The sequence below is a fragment of the Fukomys damarensis genome, unplaced genomic scaffold (genome assembly GCF_012274545.1).
Source record: "Fukomys damarensis isolate Sample0158 unplaced genomic scaffold, DMR_v1.0_HiC HiC_scaffold_14, whole genome shotgun sequence".
Classification (NCBI taxonomy): domain Eukaryota; kingdom Metazoa; phylum Chordata; class Mammalia; order Rodentia; family Bathyergidae; genus Fukomys; species Fukomys damarensis.
The window spans coordinates 26,988,226-27,004,211 of NW_022900926.1; the positions used below are offsets into that span (position 1 = coordinate 26,988,226).

Consider the following 15,986-nt stretch of genomic DNA (forward strand, 5'->3'; position numbering starts at 1 on the left):
TCCCGCTCCTTTCCTAACTGTCCTCATTGCAACCAGATATGTCTTTTCATCACTGTCACTGAGCTCTGCAGCCCAAATGTCCAATATATTGGTACCTTCAAAACATGTAACAGTGGTCCTTTCTCCACTGCTGGTCTCTAATCCCAATGTGTTTTCTCTCTCTCCCTAAATTACTGCATATCCACCCCCCTCAATCCACCCTCACCCCTTTCAATACATGTTCCATACTGGCCAGTTATTTACTTATTTTCCCAAAAATCCAATCATCTTACTTCTCCAGATAACATCTCCCACCTGGTTAAAAAAAAACCAGACTCATCAATCTGCTATGAAGGCCGAAAGACCCCGGCCCAAACAGCCAATACCCTCAGTCTGTGTACCCCATGCTCACTGTGCTCCAGGTACCTGTACTTCCTGCCAGGGCTCCTGCCCTCTCTGCTTATCCTCATCCTCACTCGTCAGGTCACATTAGATAACTGCCATCTCCTTAGAACCCTCCCTTCCAACCAGCTGATCTCCTAGCTTCCTGGCCTTCCAATGCTACACAGAGCACCCTGTGACCTATACCCTTTCTCCCACCAACCATGATCTTTAATAACACATTTGTGGTGAAGTTATATTTGGATATTTTTTTTCTTCCCAAGACTCTGCTAGTTGAAAATAGGGACTACATATGATTTACTACTATGCTATCTAGAATCCAGCCCTACTCTGGCTCACGCTGACATGATGACAATGCTGGTGATGCCAGATTACACAAATGCATACTTTCACCAGTGGTTGCTCACCACTCTTTCACAGTCTGCATGTGCATGGGTTTAACTAATCTTCATAATACCTTTGAAGCAAGTCTTGTTATTTTTCCAATTTCTGGGATGAGGAAAGTAAGGCACAGAGATACTAAATACTTTTTCCAAGGTCACAGAATTAGGGTAGGAAGGTGGAAGCTGTTACACACAGGTGGCGGGTATCTCAAGATGCTCTGAATGAACAGGTACACTGGTATAGAGCAGCAGAGGTTGACACCCTAGACCATACCTTTTCTCATTCCACCAAATGGGTCCTTGTTGGGTTCATAGGGCATCCTGCTCATCATGTCTGGCATGCTCATGCCCTGCTGGTATGGGGCATTTGGAGTCATGGAATTCCTTTTTGGGAAAGATGAATCAGTCACATCTGAGAATGGGTCATGCACACTGATTGTACTGCTTCTGAAGAGATTAAAAAAAAGAAACCTTAATTATATAGCAGGAGTTACCTCCAAAGATACTAGAAAACAAACCAATCTTGAAATCTTTAAATGAGTAAAACTAGTATTGAACACTAGGGGAAATCACTTTTATTTTCTATGCAGTTTGCTCCAAAAAAATCAAAAGACAAAACAAATCTGATACTGTATGGCTCATGGAGTTCTCTAAACATACCTTCCACCACCTTGCATTGGAGCAATCTGTCCATGAGGAGTGGAGGCTGGGGTAGGTGGCTTCAGATCACCTGGAACCTCTGCCATGGAGTTGCTGCCTGTTGACTGTGGTGTCTGTGGGCCTTGCAAGGATCCTGAGTTAGCTGACATGATTAAGTGAAAGGGGAGGGAGAGAAACTAGGTTATCAAGGAAGCTCACTGTATAGTACGTATGTCAAAGAGAGAATTTAAAATAAGGCACCATCTACTAGAAATACTAATGTTCATTGTGCATAGCAATGTAGTAAATGCTATTATGTTATTTATTGTGAAAATTAGTATGAGTGTGTGTGTGTGTGTGTGTGTGTGCGCGCACGCATATGGGTGGGCAGGGCATTGAACTAGGACCACATGCATGTTAGGCGAGGGCTCTACTACTGAACCTCAGCCCCTAGTAAGTTTTTTTAAGTAAAATATTTGGAAATAAGTTTTATCTGAAAACCATAAAACAGTTAAATCTTTTGATAATTGTTTTTCTAGGTGTTTAATCCCAAGAAATAAAAAGAAAGCTTTAGGCAATAAAATGTTTATTTCAGACGACACTAGAGATATTCAATGTAAATAAAGAAACAGGATTAAATTTTTGGTACTTAAATTAATGGACTATTGTGGTGTTGCAGAAAAAATTTAGAAAATTTAGCTCCTAGTCTTGGGCAATGAGAAATATTTAAGTTGAAAAGCAATAAAACAAATTAATACTGTGCCTTATGTTATTTTAATACCATCCAAAACTTGGATGTGTACTGTCTCTGCTCTTTGTGTCTCTCTCCTCCTCCCTCCTTCCTACTTCCTCTTCCTCTCTCTCATCCTCTCTCCCTCCCTTTCCCTCCTCCCTCCACTGCACTACCAGGGATCGATCCCAGCTTCTTTTGTGCATGTCAGGGAAGTGTTCTACCAATGAGCTATATCAAGAGCCCTAACACTTGCTTTTTGAGCTATGAAATCACAAGTCATACTGGGTTTGAGTTTTTTAATGTTGCTGTTGGGTTCTAACATTCTGTTTTAACTCAAATTACATTATAATAACACAGCTCTTTGAGTAGTTTTTTCAAAACTCAAGTGGGATTCTTGAAAAATTAATTAACTTTGCCTTATAGGAAAAACAAAGTATTTTGTGGTCTCCAGCTTTATCATCTATCATAGTCCTTAGCAGGTTAGATATACAACACTTACTGGTTTGTTTTACAGATTAAACAAATACATACTGAATGAATAATGTGCCTACTGTGTTTTAGGCTCCTTTCTAATTTTTAGATATGCAGGTTTAGCAAACTGACAAGACAAGAGCCCCTGCCCTCAAGGAGAACACAATCAAAACATTTAGAACTGTAACTAACACAGAATTACTACTAACAAAACTAACTAACATTTTAATGCTACTGGTTATACTTCCTTTCCTCTGAAGTGCCCAAGCCTCACTACAATTACCACTGTTCACATTTTACCTCAGAGGAAGTGGAGGTTAAAGAAGTCCTAGATTACACAGTAAACTGTGGAGTCAGAAATGGAAAAAAACAAAACAAAACAAAACAAAACCACATCTTCTCAGAAAGCCTCAACCAGGCACATATATTTCTAGCCAGATTAAGGCTATTAGCATCTGGCCCCAGGTGTGACAACTGAGACTTAGACACCGAGGGAAATTCTCAGATATGTGGGAAAGACTATCCACTAATGCAAGTATTTCAGAAGAAAAGCTGATGCTTCTTACAGATTAAACTTTGGTGAAACACCAGAAATGCAAATAAAAAAGGTAACTATAATAAAAGAATAACCAATGATGAATGTCATCATATTGTATACCTAAAATACAATAAAGTACCAATAAACTTAATGAATTTAAAAAAGAATAAGGTAGTCTGTTGTATTGTTATAGCTTGTGTCTAGATGGTCCCCAAAGCTTCATACAGTCATAAAGGGCTTTTTCAGAGGTATCTGGATCTAGACTATGTGTGATGCTGGAATTGATTAATGGTCAATGTTAGGCTCAAGGGTACTAGGATTAAAGGTGTGAGTGCTACCCACCCTAAGTAGTCAGGATAAGGTAAAAGGGGCAGAAAGATGCTGTTAAGGTCCCTTGTTGCTTTTGCTACCTTGTGCCTGCCATGAACTGTTTGTTTCTTCTTTGCAATCTCAGTCTGCCATGCCACACTGCCTTGGAACCAGCTGATGACAGACCAAAACCTGTACAAACCGTGAGTTAAATAAATCTTTCCTCCTTTAATTTTGGGAGTTGGGTATTTTGTGTCAGCAATGAGAAGAGTACCTAAGAGAATTTTGTAAGATAATCCAGACATGACTGCTCACACTGTGCTGCAAATATGAAACTATTTGCTTCTTAAATCAGGCACAGATTCTACGCCAGCGTGGACCGCTTCCCTGGAAACATGGTTTATGAGGCTGTATTTTCAGAATGAATCTTATTTATAAGTATTCACATTATCAGCTAATAAAAATAAATAAAAAAAATTTTCTCTTGCCAATGTTTTTCTTTTCCGTTCAGAAAAAAAAAAAAAAAAAAAAAAAAAAAAAAAAGAAAGCAACCTCTTGCAACTCCATTAATAGAGAAGGCTGGCACACTCTCTAGGATATCCCTACATTTTGCCAGAAGCTACAAATGTATACTCTAAAGTAAACAATGGAAAGGTTACTTAAGGTTAAGCACATTCACACACTTCAGATGGAACAGCCAGGCTCCTAGCTGGGAAGATAATTTACACAGCATGAACCTGGTGCCCTAGTTCTGCCGGGTAGGGGTATGGGGAGTAGGGTGGGGGGAACAGCTGATGTGTCCCAGCTCTAGTGACTGGAGGTCAACCAGAGGGCACCTTTGTTTATACCTTACTCTCTTTCTCAATTATCTTCCACTGAGGATTCCCTAGTTGGATTCATGACAGGTTTTGTAACATCATCTGTCAGCTAATAGTAGAAATTCAGTCAGCCATCTGCCAGCAAAATGGATGGGTTTTTGGTTACAGACTAACTCAAAGTGGAGCTTCCTTAGCTGGGCTGGTGGCGCACACCTGTAATCCCAGCACTCAGGAGGCTGAGGCAGGAGGATCACTGTGAGTTCAAGACCACCCTGGGCTACATAAAGAGGTCAGTCTCAACTACATAGTGAGACCCTGTCTCATCACCCCCCCAAAAAAAAGTTGAGCTTCCTTGTCCCTCACTGCCCCATTCCTCCCAGGTGGCCTTTGAACTCCCTCCTGCCTTTATCCTGCAGGGATACCTGGGTTGGTGATTCCTAGACTGGAACTGCTCCACAACTCCTGTAGGTTCAGTGTGAGAAGATCTTATAGGTGCCTTAGAGATGCAGATTGTGCCCCAAGGCCTCAGTTCCTTTGATGCACCTGGAGGTCCAGTGTGCCTCTGCAATGTGGCCCCAAAGGTGAAGGATGTCATGTCTCCAGTGATCAACCACATTAAGTCTGGATCCATACGAGTCACACCAAATCAAAATCAGACAAGAGACTTGGCTTGTGATGCTCTTAGAATATAGCCAAGTAGTTTAGGATTTCAGTTGGTTCAGAAACCACTGAAAAACATTCAGAATGTTTCTTATGTCTTTTTAATTTGCCTGAATTGCTGGTAAGGAATAAACTGTAATTATATTCTTAGGAGAAAATGACTTCAAAAAACATATTTTTTATGAGAATTAGTTTAAAAAGATTATGTAATAAATGATTCTCTGACATGGAAAACAGGAATAATTTATTTTCCTTTTTTGACAATAAAAATGTTTTGGTGAAACTTTCTTCAATGATGGTCCAAGAACAGAAACTACCTGATGTGTACAAGGGGTGAAAGGGCTGGCTTTGGACTGTGGGACCACTGATGTTTACTACTCACTTTCTGGCCTCTGTGAGGTCTGAAGCATGTTGAAGGGGGCTTTCCACGGTGGGCGCTGACTTCATAGTCAAGTCAGGAGATTTCCTTCTCCTACCTCCTATTTCACCAGAAGGACCATGGCTCCATCTGGAGCAAGAAGCGCATAAGCAATCCAATCTCTTTTGGGCCATTACAATGATAATCCTGCCATAAAGGCAGCAGTTTAGAAAAAGGGGAAAGGAAAGAGCCCGCTATTAGGATAACAAGGCCTCTGCTTTCTGGAAGATCTGTGCCTCCACAGGGTTTCCTGTACCAAGGCTGAGGCACGCTGTGAGAGCTATTCTCCATGCACAACTGCAGACCATTCAGGGACACAAGTTCTTTCCCGGCAAATAAAATACACCCTTAGATCTTTGCAGACATCACCACTTTGGTCCCTGCACCCCACTGGGTTTTTATTTTGGAAAAATAGTTTCAGAGCTGTTCACAGGCAGTTTCTTTCACTCTGTGAACTGAATATAATGTGTGATTTTAAAAATTACATTTCTCAGTTTTTCAGGTACATCCTAAGTGGCAAAGACTTAGGTTCCTGAAGGGTGGGGTTAGTTTGGAGGATACCTCCCAGAACTTGGAATTTACAGATTTAAAGTTAAGTATATTCACTGCAAGTACACTTTGGGCATAAATATATTTACATGAGCACCTCTGATTGGCAAGGGGAGCATAGTGCCTGAGAGAGCAGCTGGAGGAAACTATTAAAAGGGAAATTACTTCTTTTCCTGGCTTCTAGGCATAAACACTTCATCTATCATAAAGGCATTTTCCTACAGGTCTAGTGGCCAAAAAGACAGAGAATGGAGCGATTTACCGGCATTAACTCACCATGACAAACTAAGGATGAGGCCAATTAATTCCTGCCACTAGTATCACAGTTTTAAGGATATATGACTTGGTAATTTCTAATTTGAATCCCTAATAGAAAGAGCAAAGGCCAGCAGGAGAGCCACAGGAATGACAGGTCTGCAATGTCAAGGTAGAGAGCCTGGGAGACACTGGCTGTGCCTGTGGATGTGGAGCTGTGACCTCATACATTGTTCTGCCTCTGGCCTAGACCACAGCTGATTGGCCTGCTGCATTTTAGAAACAGGCCATAGAGATCTTTGCCATGGCAGTTCAGAGTTTCCTCAGTGAAAACTTGCTCAGCAGGGGACACAGAAAACTAAGTCCAAATTTTGTTTTACTAAAGTATAAATCTAAGTATCCTGGGTCGAGGAAGAGCTGGCACAAGCGATTTGTTAAGCCTGCACGGTGGCACTGTCCAGTTACATAGAAGATTTAAAAATTCTTTAAAGAAATAAAGTCACATAGCTCAGAATCCAAAGTCTAATTTGATGAAATAAGGTAAAGCAAAAGAATAGTGCCTTCAAAATGCTGACTGCAAATGGTAACATCCCCAATTTTATTTTCTCTTCCTCAAAGCACTAGTAAGGGGGAGGAGGTCCAATCAAATAATGAAATGAGACCCCATTCACCCTGGAAAATCCAGAATCCTCTCTCAGCTTTATGTCTCTGCCCTCCCGGCACAGATGTCCAGACTGCAGCTCCCATCATGTATGCGGTGCCTTTGGCTTTCCTCGGCCCAGCTGTAGCACTGCCACTTACCAGGAGATGGCGGCTGAAGCTTGGGCTGCTTCTTTGTGTCCCCTGTGCTGAAGACTTCTGGTGGGGGCTCCTCCCCTCTTTCAATCTTGCACTCAAAGGCAAATAGGTACTGAATATACTGCTTTTTCAGGGAGCTTGCTGCACTGCTTGAAGTGCCAACATTTAGGTTGGTTGCCAGCTCACGCCACTTCTTGTTTTTATTAACCTAGAAAAGAAAAAAAAAAAAAAAAGGCAGGATCATTGGTTTGCCGCAAAGTGGCTTGTTTAAAGCCAGGAGACAAAAAAAAGCACTTAATGTCTTGGTTTACTATTTTTCATTTGCCTCTCTTAACTAATGTTCTTTACTCCCACTTAGTAGTGCGCAGACAGCATTCACAGTTATAAAGTCATTAAGGAACCTGCTGATCACTACAGAAAGGCACACTATCCAGTCAGTGCCGGCTGCGTTTCCTAGTGCCTCACACAGGCTCTTCCTGAGCTACTCCTTGAGCAAATGGATGCTCCTGCTCACATTCATCCCTTACCGCCAAGAAAAAAAGAATGTCTAAAACTAATTTAAAGAGCAATGACTGCACTGTTTTGCAGTTTAAGTGTTTGAGCACTGATATATAAAAATAACAGTTCCTCCCACCAGCTCCCAAGTGGCCTATAACACTGGCTTTGTCCTTCTGTCATCCTCTCCCTAGAGCAGTAGTGGTGAACCTATGGCACACGGTGCCACAGCAGACTATTTGTATCACTGAAAGCTCTAAAATGTTTGCCATCACTGCTCTAGAGGCTTCTTGCGGCATGGGCAAAATTGGCACTGGGGCAAAGGTAGATGAGGCTTCTTCACCAAATGCCACCAACTTAAAATGCCAACACAGTGCCATCACCCCCTGCAGGGGCTATTTCTCCATCAGCTTAGCAGCCAGGGCAGGGCCACATTTTTATTTTGTGTGTGTTGTGAAGGACTATCCAGTGTCTGATTTCATTTAGGCTGGAGACAACACCAATGTAAAGGAGAGGAAGTAAAAGGGTGACAGAGATCCAGAAATGCTACATAAAGATTTGGGACATTATTTCAGCTTCCTACTTAGGAACAGATTGAGAGGTTAAACACCTAAATGAAACATGAAAACTTGCAAATAACTTGGAGAAGGCTGGGCCTTTTGATGTCTGTTCTATTGCATAACATGGCAATAGTTAAAGGGACGATGATTTTTCATGAAATATTGACATTCTGGATTCAAACTTTCTCACAAAGCTCTTTAACCTCATTGACTTAGGCCAAATGGTGCATATTAAAACAAATCATGGAATGCTCAGGGACATATCTCTTTTGGCTCTTATTACAAAGCTGCGAAGAGTATGCCTGGTGCTTGACTCAGAAATGGTAAGCATGCTGCTTGGTACACCCTGAGAAGCAAGTCTTTGAACACATCTGTATACGGGTACAGCATCTGTTTCCAAGTACATCTAATGCCCCTTTGGTAGAATGTGAAATAGGGCAGGGACACTGTCTCCTGCCACATTTTTATCTGCAGATTTGACTTGATGACATACACTGCCGGGGCAGTCAAGTAAGGTAGCCAGATTACAGCTACACTACACTGGACTGATGAATGGCATCTAACTATGTTACAGTCTTGTTGATTTTAAAGTCTCTGTTACAAATGTATGTTCAGGGGAGTATAAGGGCAAAGGGAGGAGGTGTGAGGTCCAGGTATGGGTTGAAAGGGGTGTCTGGGTCATATCGTTTGCTGACAATCACTTACATGTGGTCCGTGTCACAAAAGTTCACATCTGATTATTCAGGCACTGAAGATTAAGGCCACAGCTTTCCCACGGAATGGTTAGTGCCTAAGTAAAGGGCTCAAAATCCCCCCTGTAAGCCCCAGAAGCACAGTACTGAGATATGGTAGGCCCTCAGTAACATCTGTGCGTGAGAGGACTAGTCAGTGACCCCTGTAACCTTGGTGGGGTACTAGGTATCTAATTCTGCCTATTAAACAACTAGGGACCCATACTGCTTTATTTCTTTAATATAGGTCGAAAGCCAGGTCGAAAGCTTAAAAGCTGCCCAAGTGACTCTTACACACAGCCAGTACGGAGAACTCCTGCGAGATGGGAACAGAATACATTTTGGATTCAGAAAAACCTGGTCTAGCTATAGAGTGCCCCTAGCCTACTACACTATTGTACTTCATCAAGAATATCCCGATCTATTCTTTAGGTACCTTGTAGGTATACAAAAAGTAAAGACCACAGTAAGGTGCAGTGCACTGGTGGTTCCCTTATCTGTTTCTATGATAAGACACATCCATACCAACTACACTTCTTACTAAAAAATGGTGGGGTTAGGATGAGCAGAGTGGCATGCCTAGGGCATGAGATTTGGGGGATACTCACTCTGAAAGCTATGCAAGTACCAGTGGGCACATGTACAACCCTTAATGAGCAGCTCCTTGAATTCTGTATGTGGATGCCTCTCCTGCCACTCCTGCCACTCTGACTCTGGGCCTAACCTTACTGAAAATAAGAGAATGGGTCTTCTCACTGCTCAGATTGTGAACCTATCTTTACTAGTATGATTTAATTTCTTTAGTACAGTGCTCCGCATAGAAGGAAATAGTGAATATGACTTACATATGATCCCAATAATTAATTTATTCACTTGCAAAATATTTCTGCTATGAACTCATAGCAGATTCCACAGAATTCAAGAGCTTCCAGGGAACCTAAAGAAAAATCTAGTCTATATAATTTTTCAGGTAAGGAAACTGAGGTCCAAATAAATGACCTATTGAGGTAACATTGGAGTTGGTGTTAGAGTCAGGGTCCCAAAGTCTTTCTCCTTCTAGCACATACATTTAAGTCCCAGGAAGGTAACTTTCCACAGGCTTTGCTTTTCCTTTGTGAGAAAAAAAACTAATTCCATATATTAACAAACCAAACCAAATCTGCTCTAAGGGCCTGTCTGTAATGCTTCCTTCTTTACTCACTCATGCTTACCTGTGCCAAACCTCCAATTTCTTTGACGCAAACATAGAGTCGGAATAGATCCAGAGGCTTTTTGCCCACTGCTGGCAGACTGGACACAGGGGAACCCCTCTCTTCCATAAAAGTCAGATATCGGTCGACCCACAGTTTCCTCTCTGGCTCATTTCCCAGCTCATACACCTTTGTGATCTTCTCCCCTGTGGTGGTGGATGAGCTGGACTTCTGGTGCCAGAAGGAATATATGACGATAGGGGTGAAGGGCAGGGGGAAGGGAAGAAGGTGAGAAAAAGCAATCAACTGACAAATACAAGAAGATTACAAAACTACTGCTATCACACAACAATTAGGAATGAAGGCTACTAGTTCAGGCACAAACTATACATTTACTTAATTAAGAATTTACTTTTGACTTTTTAAATAAAAGGGTCCAAACTCCCCTTTTAAACACTGAAAAAACTAAACCACAATAAAGCCATTTTTAACTTTGATATAAGCATTGAATCCCAGAAGGCAAGATTCCAATTAATTCTTGTGTAATTTTTAAAAAGAAAAGGGTGCTAATCTCAGAGAATGGTCAAAGTGAATTAAAAACTTCACATGTAATGTCATAGAGTTCCTAAATGAAATGCATTCCTAATTTTCCTTGTCAAAACAAGAATAGTTAATGTGTGTCTTCAGGAAAACTCTAAAATTATACGAAGGAGCAAACATATAGTGCTTGGTGAAAAATATCAAGTGGGTTGCAACGCACAGCAACTGTGGTATGGCTCTAAGCTTGCTCTCCAGCTATATAAATAAATGGCTGGCCAAAGCTTTGGCAATTGATAACTAGCTGTCATTACTTATAATTTCCTACACTTTTCTGTCAGAGTAAAGTACTGTTAGATAATTATTGTAATAGACTTCTTAACATATTACTTAAGAATTCATGCTCAAATCATTTAATAACCACATCCTCAGCACACTGATGTATAAATATATACATATATTTTTATGCATATGTGTTGCTGCACTCCTGTGGCTTATACTCTAATTCTTGGTCTTTTAGTATATGATTATACTTGACACTAAAATATCGCCTGAGCCTACCCTCTGGATTATGTCATCTCCACAGGTAACGCTTACAGCTCTAAATAGCCCAATTGTATTTCTTCTCCATCTTTTATATCTCTATCTTTGTAATATTATGTATGTATTTCTAATATTTGCAATACCAAGGTTACTGTACAAAATCCTTGCTAAATTCTCAATAAAGATTTCTCCAAAACAAGTTTATTTCATTTTTTTCATGTGTATTTTCTAGGTTGTCACTGGCAATACAGAGCCATTATTTTAAACAGAGCTCTTGTTAAGTTTTCCCCTTGATTTTTCTTCATTTAGCATGATATAGTTTAAACCTATATAGTTTAAAATAGAGTGTTCAGTAACATTATGGCCTTTGAAGTTAGATGTTACATTGTTTCACAGTGACCACTAGTTAAAGGCCCTAAGAAAGGACACCTGAAGGTACAGATCTCAGAGCTTGTGGAGTGGCCACTTTTCCTCTAATATGCCACGCTCCAAAGCCACTTAAGCCAAATATTACATCTTTGGCATTAGAATCATTAAGACTTAAAATCTGTATATAAAAGATAAAAAATGGGTGATACAGTTGGTATAAATAAAAAATGAGAAATGTTAAAAACAGCATCTTTTGAACGAACTTTGGGGGCCGGAAATTTAGCTCAGTGGTTCTGTTGCCTGCCTTGCAAGCACAAGGTCCTGAGCTTGATACCCAGTACAAAAACAAAAACAAACAAACAAACAAACAAAAAAACTAACTTTGGTATTAGGGTTAAACTTCAAGTCATCTAGAAATGTAAAAAAATTCTATCTGTGCTTATATACAATATATACATTCAGGGTGTGTAAAAATTATATATCCAAATGATAAGCCTTTAAAAGTCATTGTTCATACTCTAATATCCAAGGAAAATTTAAGTAGCAAAGAAAATTGAACATTGACACCAGATTCCTATATTGTAGCATTGCATCTTTAACAGGAGAGTAAGTGCTAGGATTCAATTGTCTTTTTGGGAGGTACACTAAAAAAAGGGAAGAAGGGGGCATGTGTTTTTCAAACATGAAAATTTGAAATAAGCACAGAAGGGAAAAATATTATCTTCAACAACAAGTTAAACAAAAAAATGTCTTTTTTCATTTCACTTATGAATAACTAAGAGACAAGTTTGATATTCAATTTAAGGATAAGAGGAGTAAAACAATCATTTCAATTTAAAATTATTCCAACTAGCTCTTCCAATATATTGAGTGTAAGATCCATCCATCATTTCTGGCCTGGTCCTCTCTAAACTAAAGCTGGGGAATGGTTCTGGATGAATAGTTAATCATGAACAGAGAAATGGGGTGAAGAAATGTTTGCTACTGAATTTGAAAGGAGAAAATTCTTACAACTGAAACAGGCCTGTGACAATGATTTACTTGGCTTGTCTGTCTATACTTTAACTTTTCTCACCTTTATTAACTTGTGCTATCTCAATTCTCCTAAAATTATAGAAATAAAATGAAGATAAGAGTTTTCCTTTGAATAATTTTAATATCTTCCATGGAGCACTCTTTATATCACTGTAACGTAGGAAAATGCCTATGCCTGTAATGGAAGCAGTCAGGCTTCTACTCAAGCCCTGCAAAATCCTGACCTATGTCTTAAACTTTTTTTTTTCTTTGCAGTACTTTATTACAGCGTGTAAAACCATGTTTTACATGTGGTTATTTGCCTGACATTCACTCTTTCTACTGGATTTGAAGTTCCTCTTTGTCCTGAATGGCCCACCCTTAGCAGGGTGTCTTGCATTGGTGGTGCTTCAGATATTTGTTCTTCCAATGCCCAAATAGATGAATCAGGACTGACTCATCTGACAGCATTCAAAGAGGAGCCAACAGCTGGTTCAAAAATCTTATGTTCAGTATGCCGAAGAGCAAGGTGTGATGTGAATGTGGAGGCAATCAGTAAGACTGCAGACTGAGAAACGGTCTGCGTTCTATTAGCACGTGACACCTTCAGCCCCAGGCCCAAGGTGTGCTCAGGAGTCAAATCATTACCAGTAAGGACTTAGCTGTCTGAACAGAGAAAAAGAACATGAGGAGAAACAAGAGGCTCTGGAGACAAAGAGCACCTACATCAACACTCTTCTCACTGTCTGGGCTCAACACATCCCTGAACTGTCCTTATACAGCAGCCTGGGATCACCTAGATGAAGGTTTACCCATTGAAAAACAGGCAATCACACTAACCCTCAGAGAGACTGGGTAACTTTGGACTACCTAGTGCTGCGTCAATGTTGTAAAAACTGTGTCCTACTATTCTGACACTCTTCTGGAGGCAGAAAAGGACTAGAAAATGCTAAAAAATTTCAGCAAGACAGTCTTACAAAGCCATAATTGTTTTCCTTGTATATATTTTAATTAAGCCTAAAATAAATTTTATGAAGCCTTTTAGGCAGATTTACATTTTTGCAATCTTTACCATATGCTTAGTAATACGTGCATGTACATGCGTATGTGTATGGATAGACGTTTATTTTTATCTTAGAATGTTTTCTAACAAAACAATATTGGTCTATAGCACACTGTTAAAAAAAACAGCACCTTTTTTATTTTGCCCATATCAGGCCTGCTGTTAGAAAGGCTTTATTAAGGACACTATTAAGAGCGATTTCAAGCACAAATTGCAGGATTATCTCAAAAAGAACAAGTATTTCTGAATTGCATGTATTTTCAGTGATCTGATAGCAGAGATGATATTAAGTCTTTCATTACACTCTCCTTTTGTCCCCTTCCTGAATTACCATCTCATTAAAGGAAAAAGTGGCCACTTCTGCAACATATAGCAAGAGTTTAACATCTTCCACTTTGGCAAACCCAGCTTCTCTTATCCTTATCTAATACTGGAGCCTTAAATTTGCTTCTAAAATCTCAAATAAAGAACATTTATGGTTCAGGAAGTGATTGTGTAGAGATACTTTAAAAATTAATATGCAGTTTCAAGTGTAATTGTATTATAATCAGAAAATGGGGTCAACAATTTGGTTTGCCATTCTTTTATATTTCAGTACAAAGTAGGAGTCTGACAAGAATTTCCTACAGGATTCAGTGGAAACAATCTGACTAATAAGTTAAGAGTACAGTCCTATCTCAGTGATTCTTTGTAATTCTGAGATCAGCAAGATGAACATTTAAAATATATAATATGATCTAGTAGCAGTTTTTGTTTTTAATAAGTAATCATTATTAATTATCATATTGTATTTTAAAGATTACTATTTCCACCTCTGAAATTCTCCCTCAGCCAATACACAAATATTTTTGGAAAGCTATTTGATATCTACGTGTTCACTTAAAAGCAGTATTGCTTAAAATGCTCTTTCCTATTACAAAAAGAAAGAAAACAAAACAAAAAGTCAGGGTGAGTTATTGGAAAAACTTCAAGTAATATTGGCTGCCTTCTGAGACTCAAAGCAAGTAACGCAAAGAAATCCAAAGGAAGGGGCCTGATTCTCCCTTCCCTTTAGATCTTCTTCACCCAGTGTGGCAAAGCTGAAATACATCTACAGGGAAGGTGAGAACGCAGAGCATCTTTCCTTCCTCTGAAAACGAAAGGGGCTGGTTACACCAACGCTCCATATGAATTTCACAAACATTGACTACAATAACCAATTCTTCAAACCCCCAAGCTCTTTCAGTTTAACCCAGTGAATGGATAATTAATAGTAGCCTCCTTTTGGATTTGACTAGATTGCCAGATCTTGCATAGTGAGGGTCCTCTTCCCTCTAACTTACTTTGCCTGAGCTATGCTCTTCAATACATCATCTTACAAAAATTAGCGTGTTAATTAAGCCTCCTTGGCAACTAATTGCATGTTGAATTTTTTTAAAGATCTTTTGGTTTCCCATATGAATATAAAATAAAGGTTACAACAATACATTACTCATTTTTTTTAATGGCACAGAATTAATTTCTTTAGTAGGAAAATAAAGGCCCAACTCTTAAGGTCAGAAGAATGTTAAGATTTCCGTTATTTGTATATTACCATTTCTGTTATTTAGATATCATATGGAAATCAACATTTTTTCAAGATTACCAGCAATCTTGTGCAGAACACCATTTTTCTTTTTCACCTGACTCCAATGAACTATCAATCTAAAAATTTACATGCGCTAATATTTCTACAACTTTTTTTTTTTTGTACTGGGAATTGAACTCAGGACCTTGTGTTTACCAGGCAGGTGGGCAGCACCATTGAGCTAAATCCCCAACTACAACTTCATTGTTAATTTCAGACATATGATTCAAAAACAAAACAGGCTGATTGTATGCTCAATCATACCCAGATTTTGTAATATTTATACATTTGTTTGAGGCAAGCAGTTTAAAATAAGATGTTCTGGATGGAACAGCCCATGACAAACAAGTCAGGGGACAGATGCATGATTTAGTCCATGACTACTATTAGTTCCCATGTAATCAGAGAAGTAAATTGTTTGAAGGACCCTCCATGAATGCACATCTCTGTGTGGAGAAATTTGGGCCCAGCATTAGGCATGCATCTTTGTACATAAATGTTTTTCATCATAGAGCAGCTGTCATTATCAGAAATCAACTTCTACAATGCAAACTCTAGTACTCATTTTGTTACTAAAGCAATTATTTACAAAGAAAAACTTTTCATGGATTAATAATGAAGAAAAAGTATTATAAAACAAATTAACAAGCAAGCATTAAAGTAGAATTAATTAATTATCCAAAAAACCCCCAGAAAAACAAAAAAGTAAAAAAACAAACAACCAGAGCCACTTACAGGGCTTGATGGAGTCTTTGGCCAGCCTGGGCTGCTAATGCTATCGCTCTCATCTCCATGAAAGGAGGAGATGCTAGCAGAGCTGGGGGACATTGGGGAAGGGACTGGCAGGTTGCCTGGGGTTGGGGGCTGAGAAATACCCTGAGAGCTGTAGCTATCCTGTGGTAGAGGAATAAAAAAAAAAAAAAGAC

General features: G+C 39.4%; 1 protein-coding gene across 3 annotated transcripts in view; it reads right to left on the reverse strand.

Annotated features, from left to right (window-relative positions):
- Arid1b (AT-rich interaction domain 1B) overlaps positions 1–15,986 on the reverse strand; it is a 350,262-nt gene that overhangs the window by 16,233 nt on the left and 318,043 nt on the right. For 2 of the 3 annotated variants that reach the window (XM_033763302.1, XM_033763301.1), the window contains exons 11-15: positions 15,796–15,954; positions 9,950–10,159; positions 6,956–7,160; positions 1,425–1,566; positions 1,039–1,211 (exon numbers count right to left, since the gene is read on the reverse strand). In XM_033763302.1, the coding sequence (XP_033619193.1) occupies positions 1,039–1,211; positions 1,425–1,566; positions 6,956–7,160; positions 9,950–10,159; positions 15,796–15,954 (889 nt within the window). The remainder of the gene's footprint in view (positions 1–1,038; positions 1,212–1,424; positions 1,567–6,955; positions 7,161–9,949; positions 10,160–15,795; positions 15,955–15,986) is intronic. The other variant, XM_033763303.1, reaches the window with a different exon arrangement.